At 58.5% G+C, this 25,497-nt stretch overlaps 8 protein-coding genes across 8 annotated transcripts; 7 read left to right on the top strand and 1 right to left on the bottom strand.

Moving 5' to 3' along the window:
• Positions 1–366: 366 nt before the first annotated feature.
• On the top strand, positions 367–1,290 carry PSEUBRA_002058 (Ribosomal protein L46; the record flags this gene model as incomplete). Its single annotated transcript, XM_016435236.1, has 1 exon — positions 367–1,290. The coding sequence occupies one exon, from the start codon at positions 367–369 to the stop codon at positions 1,288–1,290; it is 924 nt and encodes a 307-aa protein (XP_016293296.1).
• A 2,113-nt stretch (positions 1,291–3,403) lies between these two features.
• PSEUBRA_002057 (Tetratricopeptide TPR1) lies at positions 3,404–7,084 on the top strand (the record flags this gene model as incomplete). Its single annotated transcript, XM_016435241.2, has 1 exon — positions 3,404–7,084. One exon carries the CDS (start codon positions 3,404–3,406, stop codon positions 7,082–7,084), a length of 3,681 nt encoding a protein of 1,226 aa, XP_016293295.2.
• Positions 7,085–10,712: 3,628 nt separating this feature from the next.
• Positions 10,713–13,610, top strand: PSEUBRA_002056 (uncharacterized protein; the record flags this gene model as incomplete). The annotated part of the gene is made up of 1 exon (XM_016435243.2): positions 10,713–13,610. One exon carries the CDS (start codon positions 10,713–10,715, stop codon positions 13,608–13,610), a length of 2,898 nt encoding a protein of 965 aa, XP_016293294.2.
• A 1,741-nt stretch (positions 13,611–15,351) lies between these two features.
• Positions 15,352–16,551, top strand: PSEUBRA_002055 (Oxysterol-binding protein; the record flags this gene model as incomplete). Its single annotated transcript, XM_016435244.1, has 1 exon — positions 15,352–16,551. The coding sequence occupies one exon, from the start codon at positions 15,352–15,354 to the stop codon at positions 16,549–16,551; it is 1,200 nt and encodes a 399-aa protein (XP_016293293.1).
• A 1,004-nt stretch (positions 16,552–17,555) lies between these two features.
• On the top strand, positions 17,556–18,395 carry PSEUBRA_002054 (uncharacterized protein; the record flags this gene model as incomplete). Its single annotated transcript, XM_059464770.1, has 1 exon — positions 17,556–18,395. The coding sequence occupies one exon, from the start codon at positions 17,556–17,558 to the stop codon at positions 18,393–18,395; it is 840 nt and encodes a 279-aa protein (XP_059321230.1).
• Positions 18,396–18,488: 93 nt separating this feature from the next.
• On the bottom strand, positions 18,489–19,462 carry PSEUBRA_002053 (Nuclear pore RNA shuttling protein Mtr2; the record flags this gene model as incomplete). Its single annotated transcript, XM_016435225.1, has 2 exons — positions 18,489–18,814; positions 19,171–19,462. The coding sequence occupies 2 exons, from the start codon at positions 19,460–19,462 to the stop codon at positions 18,489–18,491; spliced, it is 618 nt and encodes a 205-aa protein (XP_016293292.1).
• A 602-nt stretch (positions 19,463–20,064) lies between these two features.
• PSEUBRA_002052 (Cys/Met metabolism, pyridoxal phosphate-dependent enzyme) lies at positions 20,065–22,929 on the top strand (the record flags this gene model as incomplete). Its single annotated transcript, XM_016435233.1, has 1 exon — positions 20,065–22,929. The coding sequence occupies one exon, from the start codon at positions 20,065–20,067 to the stop codon at positions 22,927–22,929; it is 2,865 nt and encodes a 954-aa protein (XP_016293291.1).
• Positions 22,930–24,189: 1,260 nt separating this feature from the next.
• PSEUBRA_002051 (RlpA-like double-psi beta-barrel domain protein) lies at positions 24,190–25,305 on the top strand (the record flags this gene model as incomplete). Its single annotated transcript, XM_016435238.1, has 1 exon — positions 24,190–25,305. One exon carries the CDS (start codon positions 24,190–24,192, stop codon positions 25,303–25,305), a length of 1,116 nt encoding a protein of 371 aa, XP_016293290.1.
• Positions 25,306–25,497: the final 192 nt, after the last annotated feature.

Here is a 25,497-nt window from a genome sequence, read left to right as displayed (position 1 = left end):
CAGAAATCACACACACATTTTGGCGGCTCTCAAGGTGGCCCGCGCTCATTCAAATTTCACCGCAAGCCTCCACTGTCGCCTGTGCTCTGCCACTTCGCTACGCCAGAAATTTGTGATCGATTCAGAGGCAAAGAGTTGAGCTGCACGTTGCGAATTACTGGATTTTGTTAGACCCTGTCAGTCTAGGGCAGGGGTCAATTTCGTACGATATTTTTCGTCAGCCGCACGCCAAGGTCACTCGAGCAGGAAGAAAGGCCCTTTTTTTCGAGATTCAAGAAGATCTTCCTGATCCTGCCAGCTTTCGACCATCAAACCACGACGACAAGCCATACCCTAGTCACAGCATTGCAACAGTTGCCCGAGATCATGTCGGCAACAAGATCGGCTGCTCCGCGCTTGCGGTTGCTGCAGTCGCAAGCATCTGCGAAACGTCTTTTGCATGCTTCCACAAGCTATGCCACGCCGGGTGCAGCATCGACCTCGTCAGCTTCGACAACAACAGAGACCGCAGGCGCATCCTCTTCATCGACCAGGATCATCAGCTCGCTCATTCTCTCAAGACCGGCTGTCATCCTTCGCGAGCCCACTAAGTTCGAAAAGGCATACCACGACTACAACCGTCAGCTCTCGGAGGCTTTGCAGCAGCCCTTCCCGAAAGACTTCTACTTCAAGAAAGGCTCCGCTGCCGAAAAGCGCTTCGAGGAGGATCAGGCCAGCTCTTCGCACGGCTTCTCTGCCATCGCCGGCGCTGCATCAGGATCGTCATCGAAAGGGAAAGCTGGCAAGGCCAAGGAGACGGCGCCTGCACCCGCTCCCTCGTCATCCTCTGTGGAGGGCGAAGCAGAGAGCCGACCTCTGCCAAGAACCACCGAAGCTGACAGCAAGAACGATGTGCGCAGTCTCGAAAGGAAGCTCGACCGCACACTCTACCTTGTCGTGAAGCAAAAATCGAGCAAGGGCGCCGCTTCCTGGCAGTTCCCAGCAAAAGCACTCGTCAACACCAAGCGCGAGAACCTGCATGACGTCGCTCCAGCATCTGTGACAGAGATTTTGGGTAACAAGATGGACATCTGGCTGGTGTCGAATCTTCCCATTGGTCTGTACAAGCCGGCAGAGGGCGCGGACGAGAAGACGTACTTCCTGCGAGGACACGTGCTGGCCGGCAATGCAGAGTTGACGAAAGGTGCGGAACGTCAAGCCGAGGAGTTCCAGTGGCTGACCAAGGAGGAGATCGAAAAGTTGATGGATGGCAAGTACTGGTCGAACGTCGAGGAGCTGCTCGATCCTTGAAGGACCAGCCCTCCCTACAATAGAACCACCTCCCTACCATGTACTTCTAGACCAACGACAAGACACCTTCTCTTTGGTGATACAAGCCGATTGACTTAGGCGTGGATGAGCTTAAAAGTGCCCCTTGGGCTGCGCTCGCAGAGGTCTGGTGCAGCGAATTCAGAGTGGATGTCGTCTGCTATACTGCGATGAAAGGGCGCGTGTCTGGGCAGAGTGCGCCCGATCCCGATTCGAGAGTGAGTGGGGCATCAGCCAACGCCAAGTCGACTCCCGAAGAATGCACGCTTTCGCCCTTGTACTCTAGCTCAGAATCCAAGCTCTTGGTTGACCGACGAGCCCTCCAGATGCAGCCGGGCATTTTTGCAGCGCCACGACGTGTGCATAGATTGATCCCTTCACAGGACTGCACCACATTGTTCTAGAGCAGCCTGTAGCTTTTCGGAGCTGCTGCAGGACATCGATGATCTTTGAATGAGACCGAGGCTTGTGCAGGCAAGCACGGACGGGCCTGGTTGTCGGCAGCAACGCCGTTCGCGCCTGCGTTAAGAAGAGGATGTTGCTCTTTACAACTCTTCCTGATCCACTGCTCATCGCCAACTTAACTTAATTGAGCCTGTCCGGACAGAAGCAAGCCACCGCGCATGTGATGCATGCGTGTCGCCAGTCGAGGCGACTGATCTTGTTTCGCCGGTGCATCAAGCAAGCAGCACACCACACGAGCATGTTTCTAGGCCATTGCAAAATACGCCAGACGTGGAAGCGAGAGTCGCTGCAAGTCGACGACGCCTAAATTGGACTCGCAAGGGTAATGTTGATTGAGTTTAGCTCACCGCACCTCGTCGCGATGACCCGCTCAAAGCGTCGAGCATGGATCCGCGGTGTTGGTGAGGCCTTCTGGCGGGAGCGCAGCCTTGATCCTGGTTCCATGAGTCGGAGCTCGAAGCACGACTTCGCTTCGCTTTTTGGTCGTCCGCTCCAGACGAACAGACAGCTGCTCTCTTTGCATTTGCTTGCCAAAGTCTAATTCTTTCCCTCTGGATGGATACAGTAACTGCGATCACCGGCCTACCCTGCAATCCAGGCTTTTTTTTTTGTTTAAACAAAAAAAAAACCCCCTACCAGCCCTTCTGTTTTTGACTGGCCGGAAGCGAAGGGAAGCGACAGTCTCGGAAGCACTCTCGAATGGACTGCATGGAAAGCTGTCATCGCTGGTCCCGGGCCCAGGTCACGCTGCAGGGCATGCGGCATGCGACCAACAATCAATCAATCAATCAATCAAAACCGCTCGAATGGACTACGCCATGCGGCTGCGCAGCCAGAGTCGATCTGACCTTCGGTTGCTCCCTCGCTCGAGCCTCCTCTACAGTACTCCCTTCCACGTTGGTTTGATGGCCTTGCCTGGCCTCCTCGACTGAGCTCCAATCTCTCTTCCATTTCCCGCCTCACAGTGCCTTTTTTCTTTTTCTTTTTTTTTTCGTAATTAAATTCCGCCGTCTTCCTCGCTCAGGGCAGCTGCCTATTCCAAACGCGCTCAAGCGCTCGCTTCGTGCTGTGGCCGTGTTGCATTTTCTTCTGCTTTTGACCGCTTTCATCTCGTGCTTTTGTCGTCGTCGTCGCGCTCCTTTGCTTTCCGCCATCCATCCACGACTCACGAACTCTTCACTCGTCGGTCTTGGCTCGCTCTACAAGTCTCGTCCTTCACCCTCGCGATCGCTCACAGGGCACCATCCGTCGGAAGGCCCGCCCCCTTCACCGTGAAGCCATCAACTCGAAGCGCGTCTTTGGATCCGGCCTCGCGACGTAGGTGGTGGTCAAGCCTCGCGATCATCGGTCTCTTGGGTGGTTTCGGTCACGTTCCTTAGGGTCACAGGTCATCTTACGACTTAGTAACACTTGGTCGGGACATCATCCGCGATCTTGATCGGCTGATCCGACTCGGATCTGGTGACTTGCTTCGTCTTTCTCCGCAAGAGAGTCACTCGGAAGTCAAGGTTGATCCGACGGCTGTTCCGACTCGTTTCGACTTCTCAGCTTCAATCGCGCTCTTTTCTCTTTCGGTGCTGCGACATAGCTCTCACGCTGCGCTCAGCTCTTTGACGTGGCTTGTATCAAAATGCCGCCCTCGGCTCGACACAGCGTGCATCCATCGCATCATCCACATGCAGGCGGAAGAGACCTTCTGCCACCGCAAGGTGGCCCTGGAATGCCACCCGGTCCAGGCAACGGTCCCATGCATCACCCCAATCCGTCCTATGCCCAGTCCATGCCGCCTCCGCCTGGACTGCCGCCGCATGCTATGAATGGCGTCAACGGTCCACCCTCGGCACACGGTGCACCGCCTCCTCGTATGGTCATGGCGGATGGTCCGGGCGGTGGTCCTCCGCCGCCTCCTCCGCACATTCCTCGATCTTCGTCAGCTCAGAGTCGTATCATGGATGCCGCAGGGGGTCCCGCCGGTCCTGCTGCTTCATCTTCCCCAGCTGTGCAGAAACTGTCGCTGGCCAACGAAGCCGCTTGGGTCTCGGTCGGATCGGCAGCAGAGACCATGGAGGACTACGATCGCGCTCTCTCTGCCTACGAGGCCGCTCTTCGACACAATCCATACTCGGTTCCTGCTCTCAGCGCCATCGCCGGTGTGCATCGTACCTTGGACAACTTCGAAAAGGCCGTCGACTACTTTCAGCGCGTTCTCAACATCGTCCCCGAGAACGGCGATACCTGGGGCTCGATGGGTCACTGCTACTTGATGATGGATGATCTGCAGCGCGCCTACACCGCCTACCAGCAAGCTCTCTACCACCTCCCCAACCCAAAAGAACCCAAGCTCTGGTACGGTATCGGCATTCTTTATGACCGATACGGCAGCCTCGAGCATGCAGAGGAGGCGTTTGCCAGCGTCGTCCGAATGGATCCCAACTACGAAAAGGCAAACGAGATCTACTTCCGTCTCGGCATCATATACAAGCAGCAGAACAAGTTCCCCGCCAGTCTCGAGTGCTTCCGCTACATCCTCGACAACCCGCCACGCCCGCTCACCGAGATCGACATTTGGTTCCAGATCGGTCACGTCTACGAGCAGCAGCAGGAGTTCAACGCCGCAAAGGAAGCCTACGAGCGCGTCCTCGCAGAGAACCCCAACCACGCCAAGGTGCTTCAGCAGCTTGGTTGGCTCTACCATCTCTCCAATGCCGGCTTCAACAACCAGGAGCGAGCTATTCAATTCCTCACAAAGAGTCTCGAATCCGACCCCAACGACGCACAGAGCTGGTACTTGCTGGGACGTGCTTACATGGCGGGCCAGAACTACAACAAGGCCTACGAGGCCTATCAGCAGGCTGTCTATCGCGACGGAAAGAACCCGACCTTTTGGTGCTCCATCGGCGTGCTCTACTATCAGATCAACCAGTACCGCGATGCTCTCGATGCGTACTCGCGCGCCATCCGCCTCAACCCGTACATCTCAGAAGTCTGGTTCGACCTCGGCAGTCTGTACGAGGCATGCAACAATCAGATCAGCGACGCCATCCACGCCTACGAGCGTGCTGCCGACCTTGACCCGGACAACCCGCAAATCGTGCAACGCTTGCAGCTTCTCCGCAACGCCGAGGCTAAGGGCGGCGAGCTTCCTGAAGCGCCCGTTCCTCAAGATGTGCACCCGACCGCCTACGCCAACAACAATGGCATGGCCCCTGGTCCTCCCACTCAGATCGGTGGTGGACCTGGCCCTTCCTACCCGCCTCCCCTTGGCGGTCCTCAGCTTGCCGGCACAGGAGGAGCACGCGGCGATATGTCCGAACGCGACTTGCCCGGTCCCGGCTACCTAGGCCAACCTCGTTCGCCCCCGCCCTTCCGAGGCGCCGGCCCACCTGGTGCAGACGAGAGGGGATCGCGTGGCCCTCCTCCCGGCGCTCTGGCTCCGATGATGGGAGGTGGTCCCGGCGGACCCGAGCAGCTCGGTCGTGGTGGCTTCCCGCACTCACGCGGTCCTTCGCCAGGCCCGCCTCGCGTGGACCCTTATGGAAGAAGGATGGGATCGCCACCGCGTCGTTCACCGCCACTGCCTCTGCGTGCAGACATGCACGATGGACACGGTCCTCCTCATCACGGGAGTGACTTCCGCGGCCCACCTCCTCTTGCAGCTGGTGGCCCGGGTGGACCTCCACCCCCCTTGGATCACTACGGCCGACCCATGGGTGGACCCATGAGCGAACGCGAGCGTGAGATGGAATGGGAGCGCGAACGAGAACGCGAGCAGGCGGCTCGTGGCTACCCTGCCAGCGGGCGCATCACTCCCAAGAACGATCCAGCCTACGCACGATCTCAGCACGGAGGCAGCAACGCAGCTTCGCCTGCCTTCGGACGCCCTCCCGTCTACGGACGTGACGAGCCTCGCGAGTACCACAACAATGGACATCCCAGCGCCGGTCCCGGTGGTCCCCGAGGCGGCTACGAGCGAGGACCTCCTCCTCCTGGCATGCGACCTGACGAACGAGGACCTCCGCCGCACCACTTTGAGCATGAACGGGGTCACCTTCCTCCTCCTCCTCACCAAGCAGGCGAGGGTCGTTACGATGGCTACGGAGATGGTCACGACGGTCCCATCATGGGCGCTGCTTCTGCTCGAGGTCCGCCGCCACCCGGTCTTCGCGGCCCTACGCCGGACTGGGAGCGGGCACGAGCGGGTGATCAGGGTCCTCCCTCCGTGCACGACGGTGCTGACGGTCGTGGTGCAGGAGGACCTGCCAACAAGGCGCGTCGAGGCCCCAAGGCCAAGGACGAGCTCGAGGCCGCACCTGCGCCCCCTTCGCCAGCTCCCTCGGCTGCCGGCAAGAAGGGCAAGACGACCGGCGGCTCGCGAGCCAGCTCGCCCTGGTCCTCCAAAGCCAGCACTGCAAGCAAGAATGGCAAGAGCGGTCCTGGTGCTTCCCCTGCTGTCTCTTCAGCTGTCGCCGCCGGCAAGAGAGGCGGCGCCGCTTCGCTGCGCGAGATTACCTCGAGACCCGGTTCGCCAGCTGGAGGCGCTCGAGCACAGCGCGACGCTTCGCCAGCCAGCTCGGATGGCAGCAACGAGCCACTGGCCGCCCGGGCCCCATCTTCGCGCATGGTCGACGAGGACTATGACGAAGGAGCTGCTGATGCGCTGATGGGGCTTGCTGGTGCCGCTTCCGCGTCGGCGGCGGCGACACTGGTAGCGCCCGCTCCTCCTGCTGCGGCTGCCGACCGAGCCTCCAGCCCTGACAAGCGCACCGAAAGCTCTTTGGGCAAGCGACCCTACAGCGAGGAGGACAAGAGCGCCAGCGGACTGGAAGACTCGTACAAGCGGGTCAAGAGTGGAAGCGCCGCTGCGGGCGAGGCAGTCGACCCTGTCAACGCAGGGTCGAATGGTGTTGCGGCGCCTACGGAGACGGAGGCTCCCGCCGCAAGGCAAGGCTCGGAAGGTCGAAAGGAGCCCGCAGCAGTCACTCCGCCGGCCAAGGCGGCTTCACCTAAGGTCACCGAGAAGGTGCCAGAGAGCGTCTCGCAGCCGATGGAAGAGGACGCGCCGGCAGCGCCCAAGACGATCACGGAAGCCGCTACCGTCACCAAGGAGCCATCGCCTGCCGCAGATGCCCCCTCAAAAGCTCCTGAGGCTGAGGCCAAGTCGACTCCGGCACCCGCTCCAGCCTCGGCGGAAGCAAGCACGGCAGCCGACAGCAGCAAGGCCGCTGCTGCGAATGATGACGGCGCTGAGGAGGAGGAAGGGGAGATCAACGAGGACTCACCCGCCAAAGTCGATGACGATGCGAAGAAGTGAGGTGTCGTCGTCGAAAAAGAAGACGGCTCAGTCACTGTCACAAAGTGTTGCTATCACACGATGCAAACTACCGTTTCTCCATTTGCTTCTTGTGTCCGAGAGTATCCGTCGATGGCTGCGAGGTGAGCATTGTCAGGCCAGGCCGTACCGATGTGAGTATCAAGATGATTTGCAGATCGAGATACGGAAAACCTCATTTGTAAATCAGGGAAAGAAAAAGAGGCCACAAAATTTGCACCTTGTGGGTGACCGAGGACGAACAAAACACACGGACCTCTTACAAAGCGTCATGCTCGTCATGTCCATCGATCTCGTAGACATCGAACGATGATACGGATGAGCTTAGCGAGAACAACACTGAAACTGACGTCTTGTAAACGAGGTACATGCGAGGTAGGAAGAGCCGGCGAATTGTGTTCGGTTGATTGCCGAGGGCGAAGGAAGAGCTTTCAACCTCTTCTTCCCGGCGACTGCCTCCAATACGCCGGCGCCTTGCGGTTGAAATGACAGAAACGTCCTGAAGGCGGACAATTGAAGCGGCGTATCGCTGGGACCGTCCCGTCTGTTGTTGAGACGCAAACGACGAGGCGTGGGAACCAAACCCCCCTTTTCATGTTCGGGGTGACGCCGACCTGCGGTTGACGGAATCCCACACACGCTGACACAGTCTTGTCGACAATGGCCCGCACCGCATCAGCGGCGACCACCTGTACGCCTGCCCGCTTTGAGGGCGTTGCTCGCTGTGCGATCTGATTCGACGCCCAGGCCCACACGCACGGTACGACGCTAGGTTTGCATGTGAGACGAAGACACGGCACGCAAGCTCCGATGCCATGCGTCAACCTTGTCCAGTCTTCCACGTGCGATCCTCCTCTCTCTTCTCACACGGGACACTATGAAAGGCGAGTTATGGATGATGTGGTCCTTTTCACCGGTACTGCTGACGTCGGAGCACGAAAAGGTGCAGACGGAAATCAAACACTGAAACACAGCTCTATGGCTCGCTTGTACCTGCAGGCTTACTTTGATCCGATCGCGACCTTGGATCGACGCAAGAGTGTGCGACAGGACCACCTCCTTGCCATCAGCGACGCCACGACGATATGTCTGAAGCTTGAGGCTTGATCGTAAGCAAACGCATAGGGGGTCTCGGATCGGCAAGATGCGCGATCTGAGAGCCTGAGTGTCGGGCGCAAGCATAACCTTGTGCGTCAACGCCGTCCATTCAAGCATGTCGTGGCTGGCGTGAGCGTGTCTCTCGGGGTGATCTCGACGTCAAGCTAGGCATCGGCTTTCACTCAGCGGCCACGCACAGATACGGTACAGACACAGGCAAGAGAGAAGAATCCGCACATTTGATATGTGGACCCAGCGGCAAGAGCTTAGTCGCTTTTCATGCGAGTTGATGTAGCTCTCGCTTGCCCGCCCACCGTCTCAGAGAGCTTGTCAGCCACGAATTCGCCTCTTTTGGAATCCAATCTCGCTGACAGCAAAAAGGCTCCGATCGCCTGGCTCACTCACACAAGCCGCTGTCGATCTGAAAATCCACTAGCGAGATGTTTCCGTCGGCCCACGCTCTTTCCGCCTTGGCTTCCTTCTGTCGGAACAGAAAGCGGGCAAGGTCGTCCGAGCTTACCCAACTGGACCGCCAAGACCGTGAGCAGAACGCTTGCTGATGAGCCGAAAAGCACATGCGCCTTCAGGGCGAAGCGCAGTTCGTGCATGCGGGCTGGACACAGGGAGAGAGAGCAGCTGCGCGATTTTTTCCCTGGGCTCGCATGCCCACTTCAATCTATTTCGACCCCGAACCCACAGAGCTTGGCTTGAGTCTCGCTTACGCCCTTTTGTTCAAATTTAGCTAGTTCGAGAAAACCCTTTCGGCTGTCAGAAGGCTGATCGAACGGCACTGGCACACGGGCGTAACGCTTTTGTTCACAAAGGAGACCAACACTTTGAGACAAGCGACGCGCTCCTTCGTGAAGGGCCGTGATCTCGAGGCTCTTGGCTTCATCGGGATCGGCATCTAGTCACTCTCTCTCGCCCGTTGCGAACTTCATCTGAACACTCTCTTCTCAGACTCTCGACCTCGTCGGCGTCGATGCCAGGTCAGACTGAAGTTCATATGCTTCTGTACAACCCATTGCAGCACAGCGTGGTCTTGTGTGACTGCGCTGTGTCAGTTTTTTATTCGGCATCTTTTCGCTCAAATTGGAATTCAAGGGTGCAGCCCAACAGGCAGCACAGCACAGCCTGGCGTCAGTGAGGGCCCCTGATCACCCAGCCCAAATTTCTCTCTCAGCCACCCGCCACGCACTTTGTCTCTCTTTTAGACGCTCGTTTCAGTCGCCTTTCTCGCTCACGGAGATCTGTTCCGTCGCCCTTTTGCAGCAGCAGCCGAAGCAGCAGCTGCTGCGGTCGCCTGTCAGGATTCGATGTTGCATCTGGTCGGGGCTTGAGAGCCCAAGCATTGACTGCCCCTCTCTCTCGGCGGCAGAAGTGGTTCCTGTTGAAGCCCCACTGCCCTGACTGAATGTGACTGGCTAGCCATCTCGAAAATTGCATCCAACTCGCCTCGCTGCAAGAAACACACACACACACCCAGCCAACCCACAAGGTCACACATCCCACATCCCACATCCCACACCCACTCAAATCACACACACGCAGCGCTTCCACTCGCACACAAGAGTCGCACAGTGGCCTACGCTTCTTCTTTCGCCTCCGCAATCCCTTCCTCTCGGTCACTCAATCCCACAAGCCTGGCTCTGGCTCTGGCTGTTGTTCTCCCTCAACTCGGTCACGATCCTCCTCTCCTTTTCCCACATCGTCACTTCTTCCCTTACCTTGCCGGCATCGATTCTCCCTTCTTCATCTTGTCTTTTCTCTGCATCAATCGGTCCACCTCTTCCTTTCTCTTCCACCTGCGTCACAAGAGAGCTCTTTGCGTGCGCCGGCAGCCCTTTTGCTCTGTGGTCATCACCTGCACAACAGTCTCTCGGGGCGCCTCTTCTCACCCTCGACACCGGTCCTGGCTATCCAGTCAAGTGATCGCTGCGCATTCTATACCGCCAACACACGTCTGGCTTGGATCCATCTCGTCCATTCTGGCTCCTCTCTTGCATACACCCCCCCGATATCCTCGTTGCGCAACGATCGTTTGCTGCCTCCGCCAACTTGCTTCGGACTCTCGTGACCACCTTCACCCTCGTCATCGATCGATTCGCAAGTCGCGCTTGGCATCTGAACGTCCACGGCCGGATACCAAGTTTCCATTTCCTGCCATCACCGCAGACGACGGTCTGAATGCATTCGGTCTCAGTCTAAGGTTCACTCGCGCCACCACATCACCCAGGCGCACGCCAAGGCGTTTGTCTTCTCTTCTTTCCATCAGCGAAGCCTACGACACTCCATCGACCACAGCGTGATCTTCGGAAACATCTTGCTTCAGCACCTGCTCTTGTGGGTCAGCTCCAACAGCATTGACCCTCGCGCAGACGCTGCGATCGAGCTCGAATTGACTTGATTCGCATTCCTCTCCTTCGGCCCGGCTCCCCTCCCTTACGAATCCCGATCTCGCTTCGACCGTCGCCTTCGCCCCATCGGCCCCTAGCTCCACGCTTTGCTACTCATGTTCGGCAGTCAATTCCAGACCCAACCGTTTGGCCAATCGACGCCCGGTTACTATCCCCACATGAACGCCCAACAACACCACCAACAGCAGCAGCAGCAACAGCAGCAAAATCAATTTGCTTGGATGCAATACCAGCAAATGCTGCAAGCGCAGCACTTTTACAGCCAGCAGCAGCAACAGCAACACCAGCAACAGGCTCATGCAGCGTCGGCCAGCGATATTGGTACAAGCGCAGACAGCCGTCGACGCACTTCCTCGACGCCGCAACGACCTCAGCCCGTCACGTACAACGACACGTTCCGCCGTGATCAGCAGCAGTCTGGGCCAGGTATGGCGCCAGTTCCAGGTGCCTCGTACGCAGGCAACATGGCGCAGTTCAACTCGATGCGCAATCTCAATGGCCAGCCCGTGACCGCAAATCAGTATGGTCAGGTGCCTGCATCGGGCCACTCTGCTTCGTCTTCGGTCTCCTCCGCACCCACAGGTGGATTCCACCCTTACCGCAGAACACAGCGCGGCACTTCCGACGTGGGTGTGACTGGCTCGCAGAATTTCCCTTCGAGCGTTTCAGCTGCGAACTCCATGGCACCACCCGCAGCTGCGCCACGTAATCGCACCTCGAGCGCCGCTTCGCAGTCCTCTTCGCGCGAGACTTCGCCCATGCTTGCAGCTGAGCGCAAACGTGGCGTCGGCGCGCTTCCTTCTTCGACTTCGGCTCCTGGTATTGCCAATGGCCATGCCTCCAAAAATGTGCCTGCCTCGACTTCGTCTCAGGCCGGTCTCAGTCATCTGCGCGGCGCACCGCCACGGACCAACAGCCAGTCTTCGATCGGCTCGGACGCTTCTTCGAGGACAGCTACCGCTTCCAATAGTGTCGGCAACGGTGCAGGCGCCCCAGTGCATCAGCGATCCGACTCGTCTGCGTCCCTCCAATCTATCAACACTTCGCAGCGTGGTCAGCCCGCCAGCATCGCTTCTTCCAAGAAACCTTCGCCTCTGTCTAGACAGGCAGCCAAGGACGACGACGAAGAGGCTGTGTACGGTGGTAGCGATGACGATCGCGTCAACGGCGGTCGATCCACTCCCATGCCTGGCTACGCTCCCAAACCAGCCAAAAAGTCGGGTCTGTCTAGCAAACTGCGCAAAGCTTTGTCTTTCTCCAACATGAACGACATTCAAGATAGCAGCGCTCATGGCACTTCGGCAGCTGCAGCTGCTAGACGTCCGCAGAACGGCGGCGTGTACGGCCGTGACCTGGGCGGACTGCCCAACTCTTCCGGAGACACCAACGCCTCGACCGGATCCACCCGCTCCACCTCGCCTCCACGAACGCCCGACAACGGCGCTGCTCCGCTGGGTTCGTCGGGCGCCTCCATCACTTCGCGACGTACCACTCGCCCTCCTCTGTCCAACAACAACGAAGGCAAGCGAAGCATCTTCAACCGCAAGTTCAACTCGTCCACCGACAACATCTCCATCTCGTCCACCGTCTCGAGCGCTTCGGTCATGCTGCGCAAGGTAGGCAACCTCGGCAAGCTTGCTCGTCGCCACTCGCTCATGGGCCTCACCAACATGTTCAACAAGGACAAGGATGGTCGGGACGCCGACTCGTATGGTGCCATGCCAACCGCTTCGGATGATTCGGCCATCAACACCAAGAGCAAAAAGTCGACCAAGAAGGGCACTCCTGCTTCCGCTTCGATCACCCACGCCACCGTCGAATTGGAGAGCGCTCGTTCCAACGACACTGGCATGACGCCGGCTGCTTCCTACGTCCGTCAGCATCAGCTTCAGATGCAGGCGCAGGCCGAGGCCGAAGCACGCGCCGCTCGGGAACGTCAAGAGGCCGAAGCGCGAGCACGTGAGGCAGGCGAGAACCGTCAAAAGATGATCGAAAAGGAGAAGGAGAGGCTCAAGTCGAAGCGAGGCTGGCGCAAGAAGTTTGGCAGCAGTGGCGGTGGCAGCATCAGCTCCATCACTTCCGATGCGCCCTCCGGTCTCGAGACCACGTACGCCGAGCCGGAGCACTATGTCGATGCTTCCACAGGTCAGCAGAACGCGGACCCGCTCGTCTCTGCTGCGCCACCCCAGATCGCCATGCCGTACGATGGAGACGGAGGCTTCGATGCCTCGTTCGACAGCGAGCTGCTCGAGCCTCCGCACATGCCGGCCGCTGGCGGTCTCGGCGGCGAAGACTCGGGTGACGAATTTGAGACCGACAGTCTCCGTCATTGGGGAGAGGGCATCGAGAGGTCGCGTGCCAGTGCCGCGCAGTTCAAGAACCCTAGGAGCATCCTCAAGAAAACGGCTTCGACCCCGGATCTCTCGCTCGCTGGCGGATTCGAGAAGCCGTTTGCTGGTCGTATCCGCGCCAACTCGTACGACGCCCCGCTGGCCGCTTCGCCGACGACGCTGCAGCCCTCGAGCACCATGACGCACATTTCGAGCAGCACGGCTGGCGTCGAGCGTCTGGACGGTGTTGGCGCCAAGCCTGAGTCGCCCGCTTCTTCACGCCCTGGCTCTCGTTCAGGTGCCGATGGTCCGGCGCGTTCTGCCTCGCCTGGCTCGATCCAACATGCTGGCGGCGTGCTGGGACACCACTCGAACTCGTCGATGCCGACGCTGTCCTTGATGATGGATCCCTCGTCCGACTTTATGCCGCAACGGTCGGTGACGGCGCCTACGCAGGCCAAGAAGAAGCTCTCGTTCGCCGACGACCTCATCTTCCACTCGACATGGCCTGCTACCGTCTACGACCGACGCGGAGAGCAGGCGACGTGCAATCGCCTCACGCCGCTGTTGGCGCAGCGCATCAAGGAGGAGCTCAACACGTACAAGATGGAAGAGATGGCGGTGGCTCCTACGAGTCGCATCTACACGCACTTTTTCGTCTGATCTTGCATCGGACATCGGCATCATCATCTCTCGCATCAACTCCCCACCGATTCATGCTTGTTCTTCATTTCTCTCATCTTTGACTCTGCTCTTGTCTCGGCACATATTTGCATTCCAACGCTCGTGGCCTTCCTGTCCCTTCTCGGCGACACGACTCCCTCTCTGTCACGGAAGATCTCTGCTGGTCGTCCTGTCATCCCGTCGTGCCTTCTCATGGCTCTCCTTCTCGGCCTCATTCTCAAGTCAGACAACTCTCAACTCATTGCATTCAACCCTCGATGTTCCCCGTCAATCATGTCTCGTGGTTCAATCTCAAAAAAGCTTATGGCGTGCCTAGATGGCATGCTTTCATCTTGATCTACAGTTGATATTTGCTGCTAGTGCTTCTCTGTGCACGTTGAGAGCTACAGGGCCGTCCTGAGGGAGGAATTGTGAATCGGCCTGCTCGCGTGGGCAAGTCCAGGCAAGGCCGAAAATAGCAACGGCTGCCAGCGTGTCACCCGATGGGCGCTCACCCGCCAAATGCTCGGACAGACGACGCTGACATTGTATAGACCGAGACCAGAAAATCAACCAGGGGCCGGAAGCAGAGATTACTCTGCTCAGCCAACACCTTGAGTCTCGGCATCAGCGACTGGCAGCACGGTGGATGTGATCGACAGCCAAGCTCGGCCCTTGGTAGATCGGGCTAGCTGTCAACCAGAGGCGGAGATCTGATTTTGCATGCGTGAAAGGAGGCAAAGAGAGGGCGCTGTGCTCGCTTCGCAAGAGACACGCGGGCCAAAAAAGGCGATCAAGGCTCTGCAGGCGGAATGCCCCTTCCGCGTGAGGGGGGCTTTGTCGTCATCGCTTGCTGCGCCTGTTTGCTCTGCTATGCTGTGCTAAGTTACGCCTTGACCATCTCGAAAGAAATTCTCCACTTCCAGATGAGGCCAAAATCACAAAAAAGGACGGGAAATTGGTTCCAGCAGGCACAGAGGCACCGTGCACTGCGCCCTTCAAGTCCAAGATCGTCATCCAGCCAGAGAGCGGGGAAGGCCACCGAGTCGCTGTCTGCAGGCGGAGAAAAAAGAGCGGATGGAAATGCAGATGGAAAGCATCTGACAGCCTCGATCTGGCCCTGTGTTCTGGTGCCTCCTGTCACACACTCACCCTTGTCACGCTCGCCCGCCCGCTCTCCCTTTTGTCTGTCCCTTTGAACGTCAATTTTCCTGCGTGGTTTGGCGTTGCTCGTCATCATCATTCTCCTCCACACCATCATCATCAACCTTGACAGCTGAGCTACTTCGGTTCTCTTCTCATTTTGACTGCCTTTTGCTGTCCAGCTCAAGGATCATCCAATTCAACGGCTTCATATCTTCGATCAAGCCCACTTTACGCCTACTTCGGGTTCAGTCTGAACGAGGTGCAACTTGCTCTACACGCAGACGGGCCGACGTCGACCCATCTCCAGGTCTCTCGCATAGTCCTGCTGGCGAAGAAGATCACCCAATTCTGACAACCGCGGTCTGCAAAGCATCGTGCGCCGACTCAGCCAAGTCAGAACGTGCGACACCCTTGCTATCTCGATCGATCGAGCTCGCCAACGACAGCTGGTGCGCCTCATCGACGACAGGACAGCTTCAAAGTACATCTTCTATCGACTGCTCTCTAGCTGCGTTCCTGCCGCCTCGGAACATAGTCGCAAACCGCTTGATCCGTTCCTCACCCAAGCCCTCATCACGCTGCTTAGTTCGCAATCATGGGCTTGCTCGACCACGTCAGTGGCGCCGTCTCGGGCGCCAAATCGCACGTCAAACCCTCCAAGGAGGACCGCCCTCCCGAGGGTGCTGCTGCCGATGACACCGAAGAGCTCGACGAGGAGTCGGGCAACATTCTCATGTCGCTCATCGGCCAGCTGCGCATAGGCATGGACCTTTCCAAGGTGACACTGCCCACATTCGTCCTCGAACCACGCTCCATGCTCGAGCGAATCACCGACTTCATGTCACATCCCGACCTCATCTTTGGCGTTGGCAAGATCGACTCACCCGAAGAGCGATTCCTCCACATCACACGCTACTACCTTTCGGGCTGGCACATCAAGCCCAAGGGAGTCAAGAAGCCGTACAACCCCATCCTCGGCGAGTTCTTCCGCTGCTCGTACAACTACCAGGACGGCACCAAGGCATTCTACATTGCCGAACAGGTGTCGCACCACCCGCCCATCAGCGCGTACTACTACGTCTCGCCCGAGAACAACCTCTTGATCTACGGCGAGCTCAAGCCCAAGTCCAAGTTCCTCGGCAACTCGGCGGCGACCATCATGGGCGGCGAGTCCCGTGTTGTGCTGCTCGACAAGCAGGACGATGGCGAGTACCACATTTCGATGCCCAACATGTACGCGCGCGGCATCATGTTCGGGCGCATGGTGCTCGAGCTGGGCGACACGAGCAAGATCCGCAACGAGGCTAACGACCTCTCGTGCGATGTCGAGTTCAAGACCAAGGGCTACTTCACCGGCACGTACAACGCCATCGGTGGTAAGGTCACCAAGGGGGGCAAGACGGTCGGTGAGATCAGCGGCAAGTGGTCCGACTCGATGGACTACAAATCCTCCAGCTCGGGTAAGACCGAGGTGCTGTTCGACGCACACAAAGCGACGATCGTTCAGAAGGAAGTCCTGCCCGAAGACCAACAGGAGGACAACGAATCCCGCAAGCTCTGGAGCAAGGTCACCGAGGGAATCAAGGAGAAGAATCTCGACAAGGCTACTGAGAGCAAGAGTGCGATCGAGGAGAAGCAGCGTGGTCTGGCCAAGGAGAGGGAGGAGAACGGAACCTCGTGGTCTCCGAAGTTCTTTGTTCAGAAGGGCGATGTTTACGTGCCCAAGATGGACGCCCTGCCCTCGGACGAGTATAGGCCTCAGGCAGTCGTCGATTACTTTGCCAAGTCGGCTTGAGTTGGACATAGACCCATATTACAGCGCTCGCAACTCTCACCACACACACGACGATCTCTTGCTGGGGTGCTCGTCACAACCTCCGTGGTTTTCCCCCAGTATGACCTGTTTTCGCGAAAGGCAATGTCTTGTATTGGAAGCGCTGTGTTGATGGAATGTGGTTGATGTATCTGAGGAGTGCAAAGCTACGAGTTTCCGGACGTGGCGGCTTAGTACAAGTGCCAAATCCAGAGTGCCCCTCGACTGCCAGAACTCGATGGGCAGCCTCGGTAGCGCAGCGCCGCGCTCCGCTTTCCGCATACGCGACGCTTGGCGTTTCTCAACCACGCCATTCCGAGATTCAACCTAGGTGAGTCGGCGATGACGAGCAGCCATGATCAGCATGCGCCGGGCAGACAGTGAAGAATGAGATGATGCGCTCGCGGGGCTGTCAGATCCCCGATGTTCGCCAGCTCGACGGGGGTTCGTTTGCGGCGAGAGAGGCACGCGTACATCGGGCCGCGGGCGCGTCGACGCGTAAATTGACCGTGTGGGACGCGTAGATTTTTCGACCGACCCCCGCCAAAACTTGTAGGAGAGCCCACTTGGAGGCATCATTGCGCATCGACGAGGCCTGTCCCACCACGGATCGAGACAGAAGCAGGGAGAACTTCATCTCGGTCTGCTACCATCTTGTCCGGACTTCATCTCGCTTCGCCACCCTTGTCAGTCGCACTCATACCCATCGAGCCAGAGTCATTCACGGCTCGCCCACGCATCCCGCTCGCTGCGCATACATCCACCGATATAGCTAGCGTCTCCTCGCCAGCTCAGGGATCATCTGCGTCGTCCTCACCAATCTTTTGCCAGGCATACATCCAGCTACACGGCGCCATCCTCTGGCTCACACGGCGTCATCTGCGATCGGACACGCAGCATCGTCCATCATCCATCCCGAGCACCCTTTCATCGGACCGCACTCGGACCCTCTGACCCAGCCTTAGCACACCCATCACATTTCAAAGATGGCCTACAACACGCCCATCACAGCCGCCGGTAGCAGCTCGAACTACACTTCCGCCTACAAGAAGCATTTTGGCGATCGACCGGTTGCATTTGCGCTGTCGGAATCGCGCCCGTCGTCGTCATCCTCTTCAACTTCGCACCACAGTGTCTCGGGCGTCGATGGGTTCGCCTCGTGCTCCCACTCCCAGGTGTCCGGCCTAGACCCGTTTGCCGCGGCCTCGTCAACGAGCTTCGCTTGCCGATCAACGGAGAAGCAGGTGGGGAGGGAGGAGGTGGTGGATGAAGGGACGCGCACCCAATTGGCAAACCTAGGTTGGAGGATACGAGCGACTGTCAACCAAGGCTATTCCCGAACTTCCACATGTCATACGGGAAGCGGGTTCGTGAGCGAACGAGATGTGTTGCGCAACGTGACAAACAGCCGACGTGGCTGGAGTCGCGTCGCTACCGCCCCTACCACCGCACCCACATTCGACGGTATGAGGTGCCCACCGGCCGCAGACCAAGCTGTGCTCGAGGGGGCGGTGCAGAAACGCAGCAGACGCCTGTCCGAATCGGACCAGGAAGAGGAACATCCCATGCATGAGGATGGGGAGAGAAGGATCAAAGGTCTACCCAAGTTGAGCTTCAGTTCGTCCACCAGTTCGGCTACATCTATGCTCTCCACCAGCCCGTTCGCTCCCGAACCGACAACCCTGGGCCTGCCCGCGGGAAGGAGCAAGAGCTTTGTCCGCACCCACAGCGAGCGCTTGCCCCCGTTGAAGCAGGATACAGTGATGGACGAGGAGATGGGAGACGCATATGATTTCTCCTCTCACTTTGGTCGGACCGACTTTTAGAATCTCAATATACCCAGTGGATCTCCTGCTTTCGAAGTGTGCCACAGTCTCAAGTTTGATCGTCTCTTGAACTGAACCTGCTGTTGATTGCCGTTACCCGACAAAGCGAAAGCTGTCGGCCTGAACAACATACTTGCCCGTCAAGGTGACACTTCCCTCCTTGCCGACATTGCTACTGCACGCCACGCCGCCCTCGCCATCCGTGTTGACCAGTACAAAGTTCTGCGAGAACGCCCGTGGGTGGCTCGTGATCGGCGCATCCGGGTCAAAGTTGGTCCGGTTGCGGTTGACACCGTGGGTCGAGGATGTGGCTGATTTGGGTGCAGAGGTGGATGGGTGGAGGGCGGAGGAGGATTCGGGCGTGTGATGCGAGACTGTGCCCGAGACGGAGAGCGTTATTGATGGGGGTGTGAACGAAGCTGTGGCAGGAAAAAGTGAGGGTCAGTACGAGGAGCTTGCGGGGAAAGGAAAGGGGGGAAGTGGGTGTGTATGCTTCATATACTACTCGATACGCGATTTGAGCTTTGAGAAGGAAGGTATCGAACCCTTATGAAAAGCGTCCGCTCGCAAAACCTCGATGTCATCGCCGTCGTCCACTGCAGTATGCCGCAAACGTGCTCGACCGATGGGGCGGGGGGACTTTGCTCGATCTCGCCTCTTCTTACGCAGACTGCAAGATGGTACTTTCTCCACCGTTGCAGGCTTCGAGCCGTCTTGCTACATCTGCGACCATGTGAGGCTGCCAAGGGAAGTCGGGGAATGCAACGAAACTCACCTCCGTCTACAGCTCCTCCAAGAGCATGACAGTCAAACGCCTGCACCTCATGCTTGCTGCCCGGCATGCTGTTGAGCATCGCCGTCAGCTCCTGCTGTCCGCTCACCGGTGTCCCATTCCAGACGATCGACGAGGTGGGCAGATACAAGGTGGGGACGAGGTTGGTGCGTTGTGGTGAATCGGACGCGGCGTAGTAGGCAGAGACAAAGGTTTCGGCTGCTTTGGCGGCAAAGTCGGCGAGACGACGCGAGTCCGGCCGTGAGTTGCTCGGTCCTGAGGGTGGGGCTGCCATCGTGAACTTGCAAGTGAGAATGAGAAGATCGGATAGGATGTTGAGGGAAAGGTGGTGCCTCGAGAAGCAGCGCAGCTCTGGACACCTTTTGAAGGGTCCGAGTCCCGACCATTCAGGAAAAGATCAGAATGTTAAACCCGAGGCTTGTTAGGGTTGAGACGGGCCAAAAGCACGCCATGAAAGCCCGCAGAGAGAGGCGTGAGTGTTGAGCCAAAATTTGAAATTGAGTGCTTTGAGCTGTGTGGGAAGAAAGTGACTCGCTGCCTGAGAGCCTGAGTGGTGGGTTGAGTCGCCGCCCTCCGCAACCAAGCGCAAGGCACACAGACTCGTATCACTGGGCACAGGCAGCAAGCAGGGTTTGACTTCAACTGCCCCGCCTACATCATCCCTCTTCAACATCAACCATCTTCATTGCATCACACACATCCCTCTGTCACAACACACATACGAAGCAGATCCATCGCAACACTTTCCTGAGGAGCGGCGAATCGTTCTAATCGCCCTCTTTCGGCTGACCAACCAGTCTCCTTGCCACCTACAACATCGCCTCAGGCCTTCGCTTCACCCATCACACAACACCAGCATCTCTTCCGTCGCCCACCATGTCCATCCCTCGCGACGCCTACAGCGTCTCGTCATCTCAGGCGTCTACCGTCACCCCCTTCGGCACCGACGGCACCGACATTGCCTCGTCCGTCGCCTCGCTCGACTCTTCCATCCCTACGTCCCCCGAGCCCTCCGACATTGGCGATGAGGACAAGCTTCCCTTTGTCTCGCACAAGGACCGTCGTGGCCCCAACGGCTACCGCTTTGCCACTCAGTGTGCCACCGTAGACGATCCCAACCACAAGGATCAGTATGGCTCCTCGTCGACCCCCATCTACATGTCCGCCACCTTCAAGGGTCTTCCCGGTGCCGAGTTCGACTACTCTCGTTCGGGCAACCCTACTCGTTCCATGCTCCAGCACCATCTCTGCCAGCTCCAGAACTGCAAGTACAGCTTTGCCGTCTCGAGCGGTATGGCCTGTCTCGATGTCATCACCCGCATTGTCAAGGCGGGCGAGCGCATCATCGCCGGTGACGACCTGTACGGTGGTACCAACCGTCTTCTCGGCTACCTCGCTTCGCATCAGAACATTCACACCGACCACGTCGACACCACCGACGCCTCCAAGGTGGAGGAGATGCTCCAGAAGCGAAGCCAAGACGCTGCTGCCGGCAAGTGCGGCAAGGTGAGCATGGTCCTCCTCGAAACGCCCACCAACCCCTGTCTCAAGATTTGCGATCTTCGGAGATGCGCTGCCGCCGCTAAAAAGTGGGCGCCCGATGCCGTTGTCGTTGTGGACAACACCATGATGTCACCCTACCTCATGCGTCCACTCGAGCTCGGTGTGGATGTCGTCTACGACTCGGGCACCAAGTACCTCTCCGGCCACCACGATCTTATGGCCGGTGTGATTGCTTGCGACCGTGACGACCTTGGCAAGCAGATTGCTTTCACCATCAACTCGATCGGCAACGCCCTCACTCCCATGGACTCGTTCCTCCTGCTTCGTGGTATCAAGACCCTCGCTGTACGCATGGATCGTCAACAGGCTTCGGCCATCACCGTCGCTCACTACCTCGACTCGCTCGGTTTCAAGGTCAACTACCCAGGCCTTGCATCTCACCCTTCCAAGGCGGTGCACGACAAGCAGGCTGCTGGACCTGGTTCGGTGCTCAGCTTCACCACTGGCGACAAGGCGCTCTCGGAACGCATCGTCGGCGCCACCCGTCTGTGGGGCATCTCGGTCTCGTTCGGATGCGTCAACAGTCTCATCTCGATGCCCTGTCTCATGTCGCACGCCTCCATCGACCCCAAGGTGCGTGCTGCTCGAGGCATGCCCGAGGACCTCATCCGTCTCTGTGTCGGTATCGAGGACGAGCGAGACTTGCTCGATGATCTTGAGAACGCTCTGCTCCAGGCCGGTGCTATCCGCCGCAAGCCCTCAAGCCGATCGACCCACCTCGGATCCACCACCGAGAGCTCCCGCGCCGCATCGCCAGATCCCATCGCGTACGAGCGCACCCCTTTGCATACCGGCGAGCCCGCTCAGCAGGACAAGGTCGGCAGCTTGGTCGACGATATGAACCGCGCAAAGCTCGAGACTCGCGGCGGTGAAGGGGAACCTCGCCTCGCCCAGGATCATCCGCCGCCGACCTCCGTCGTTGTCAGCGCCCCTGGCAAGGTGATTCTCTTCGGCGAGCATGCCGTGGTGCATGGTGTCACTGCTGTCGCTGGATCCGTGGCGCTGCGTTGCTATGCCAGTGTCTCTCCGCGTGAAGACGGCAACATCTCGCTCGACTTGCCTGACCTCGGTGTGATCCACACTTGGAACATCAAGGAGCTGCCCTGGTCAGCCGTGCCCAAGTCGATCCAGGCCAGCGGCGCTGTTCCTGACTCGCTGGACGCCGGACTGGTCAGCGCCATCGAGAAGGTCGTCGGCGACACGGTCAACGAGAGCGAGAGGAGCCATGCCGCTTCGATCGCCTTCCTCGTGCTGTACATGTGCATCGTTGGCGAGTCTGATGCTCGAGCTCAGGCCTTTGTGCTGCGTTCGGCTCTGCCGATTGGTGCTGGCCTCGGATCCAGTGCTGCGCTCAGCTCATGTGTTGCTGCGGCTCTCACCATCTTGTACGGCCGCATCCCTGCGCCTGCTAACGAAGTGTCTGCAGACCACTCGGCGTACGTCAACCAGTGGGCGTTCCTTTCCGAGAAGGTAATTCACGGCACTCCCTCGGGCGTGGATAACTCAGTTGCCGTCCACGGCGGCGCTATCGCCTTTACCCGTGCTCACCCTAGCAACACGCTCACTGTCAACTCGATGGAAAAGCTCAAGGGTTTCTCGTCGTTCCGTTTCCTCATCGTCGACAGCTGTGTTGGGCGCGAGGGCAAGAAGCTCATCGCCCACGTTGCCTCTCAGAAGGAGTCTGACCCGACCCGCGTCAACGCCGCTCTGGCGCGCATCCAGACGATCGCCGACGCGGCCAAGCACCTTCTCAGCGGCAGCTCGGGTCTCGAGCGCACGCAGCTCGTCGCACAGCTGCGCGATCTCATCAAACAAAATCACACGGAACTCGTTGGATTGGAAGTGAGCCACCCGGCGCTCGAACTGATCAAGAACAAGACGGAGAGCTTCGCCCCCACGGAGCTGGCGACCAAGCTCACGGGCGCCGGTGGCGGAGGCTGTGCTGTCACGCTCCTCCCGGACGACTTCCCGGAGGAACAGGTGCGCGAGCTGATCAGCGAGCTCGAGAATGCCGGGTTCAAGTGCTACGAGACGCGCGTGGGTGGCGGTGGGTTTGGCGTCAAGCTGCTCCAGAGCGGCGAGGAGGAGGCCGAGGCAAAAATGAGGTTCCAGCAGGCCAACCAGAGTCAGGAGCTGGCTGCTTGGGTTGATGGACAGGATGGGTGGGTTTTCGCTTAGGCTTAGATCGAAATCGTAAGATGTTGTGTCCGATGACCGAGGAGGTGTGTTTCGTGCGTGTAAATGTTCCGTCGGAGAAGCACCTTGATAAAGGCAGGTGGGGTGTGAATACGCAAAGCGAGATGAAGGGGATTTTATCGACCGTCGTCAAGCGTCATTCTTTTGTGCTCTGCAGCGATTTCATCTGGGCGTTGCAGTGTTTCGGTCTGAGGTGGGTGGGAAGCGTGAGAACGTGCTGCTGCCCTTTGAATCGTCACCAATCTTGTGAATGCATTGAGGCGGGCGCCGATAGGTGAATCGAAAGCGTCGGCGAGACCTCCGAAAGCTTCTTCTGCACAGTCACATTCTCGTCAAAGGGAAGCAACCCGTGCATGTGTGATCAGGTATATAAGATTCGATGGGCGCAAGACAAACTTCGAGGGGATACCCCCTTGAACCTTGTTGATCGCCCATTCCTCCTTCTCTTTCGCCTCGCTTCTCTTCGCCCCTCGCTCGCTGCGCACACTTCTTCTGCACCGTCACCTTCACATCCATTCTGTCCCGCATTGTCTTTCTTGCTCAATCGGTATGTGATCATAGAGCGTAAGCTGCTTCACATCTCGAAGATGGACTGATGATGCAAGCACGCGATCTTCGAGCTTGTCAGCACGAGCACTGATTGTGACTGACGCATCCACCCACTTCCCGCACTTTCTGCTCAACCGCTTTCGGCGTGTTCTCGCTCGTGATGGCGCATGCATCCTCCGCTCGCGAACGGCGCTGCTTGCACCCTCGTTTTTCGGGGTTCTTCCGGCGCAACTGCCTTGCTTGATCCCGCACAGGTCTTTGTCTCGTTCTTCTAGAGCTGCGCAGGACTCAAAGCCTTTGTAAGTACACGTCGCGACACGTGCATCAGACGGCTGATCCGCCCAGGCTGTTCGGCGCAGCAAAGTGCGACGCATGCGCCAACGCGGAACCGTGGCCCTCTCCGCGTTTCATGCCGCCCTTCTCCGCACACCGCAAGGCGGGGGGCTTCAGAGGCATATAAGACGCGCTGCCCAGCTCGATTCCTTCCCCCTTCTCCCCAGACGCTGACCACAAGATCTCGCTTCTCTACTTGTCCCTGTACTAACATCAACCGCTCTTGTCTCCAATTCGACCCAGATCCGCCTGTAGAGATCTTCGCTACCAGCGTTGCACCTCCTCCTTTTGGCTTGTCGTGCTGCGCATACAGGTCTTCGACGTCTTCCATCCTCCTTACATTCGTCCAATCCCGCAACAATGGTCTCCTTCCGCATCTACCCCATCATCGCCGTGCTGGTCACGGCGGTGTCCCTCGTCTCGCTCTCCACCGCCCGTCCCATCCGCTCCACTTCCATTCACGCTCGCGCCGGCGGCAACGTCATCCACGGTCACCGCCAGACTCCCATCCATATCCATCGCCGCAACGACCATGGCGACGTCACCAGTCACGACGGCTACGAATCACAGCTGCACGCTCTCGAGGCCGCGCTCAAGCACTATGAGGAGTACGGCGATGCTGAGAGCCTCAAGACGTATCTCAAGGGTTTCACTGGTGGTAGCGATGCTGGGAAAGGTAACAACGGTGATGGCGGTGATGCTGCTAAGAACTCCCCTCAGGCGGCCCCCAAGGAGGACGAGAAGCCGAACCAGGACCAGTCGGGCAACAACGCTGCCAAGAACTCCCCTCAGGAGACTCCGAAGGATGACAAAAAGGAGGACAAGAAGGAGGACAAGGATCAGTCTGGTGACAAGCAGAAGCAGCAGCAGCAGTCGCAGCCTCAACAGCAGCAACAGCAGCAGCAGCAGTCCGAGCAGCCCAGCGAGGACGACTGCGAGGACGACGATCACTCCGACGACATCCAGGCGCCGCAGCCCAAACCCCAGCCGCAGCCTCAATCGCAGCCCAAGATGGTCAAGCAGCCCAAGCCTCAATCCCAGTCCTACACCTCTCCATCCTCAAATAGCTCGGACGCCTCCAACAGCATCAACGGCTACACAATCCCCTCCTTCACCACCGACTCTGCTCCCTCGACCATCTCCCTCTACACCGCCTCCCCCTTCTCCGGCCGGGCGACGTTCTACAACACCGGCCTGGGCGCATGCGGCATCACCAACGCGGACAACGACCCGATCGTCGCCATCTCGCGCGACCTGTTCGAGCAGTACAACCCCTCCGATGGCAACCCGAACAACAACTCGCTCTGCGGCAAGAAGGTCGAGATCTCCTGGAACGGCAAGAAGGCCTATGCGTTTGCGACCGATGAATGCCCCGGATGCGAGAAGACCAGTCTGGACTGCTCTCCGGGCGTGTTTGAGCAGCTCGATAACAAGGATAAGGGCGTGCTCGATGGGATCAGCTGGCGATTCGTCTAGGCGTGCAAAGCCACGATTGCTCTCGATCATATTTCCCCCGCTACGAGGCGCTCTGTTTCACTTCGATTTCGACCGCTTTGTTTGTGCGATGGTCTGCGTCCATCGTACTGCTCGTTTCTCACTCACTCTCACGAAAGATGATGACCCTCCCTGTCGAAAATGGGCGACAGCGGTCCGTGCTGGCCATGATCC

This window comes from Kalmanozyma brasiliensis (assembly GCF_000497045.1).
Source record: "Kalmanozyma brasiliensis GHG001 unplaced genomic scaffold PSEUBRA_SCAF17, whole genome shotgun sequence".
Lineage (NCBI taxonomy): Eukaryota > Fungi > Basidiomycota > Ustilaginomycetes > Ustilaginales > Kalmanozyma > Kalmanozyma brasiliensis.
The sequence above is the reverse complement of the archived record's forward strand: the minus strand, read 5'-3'. Positions and strand labels throughout refer to the sequence as shown.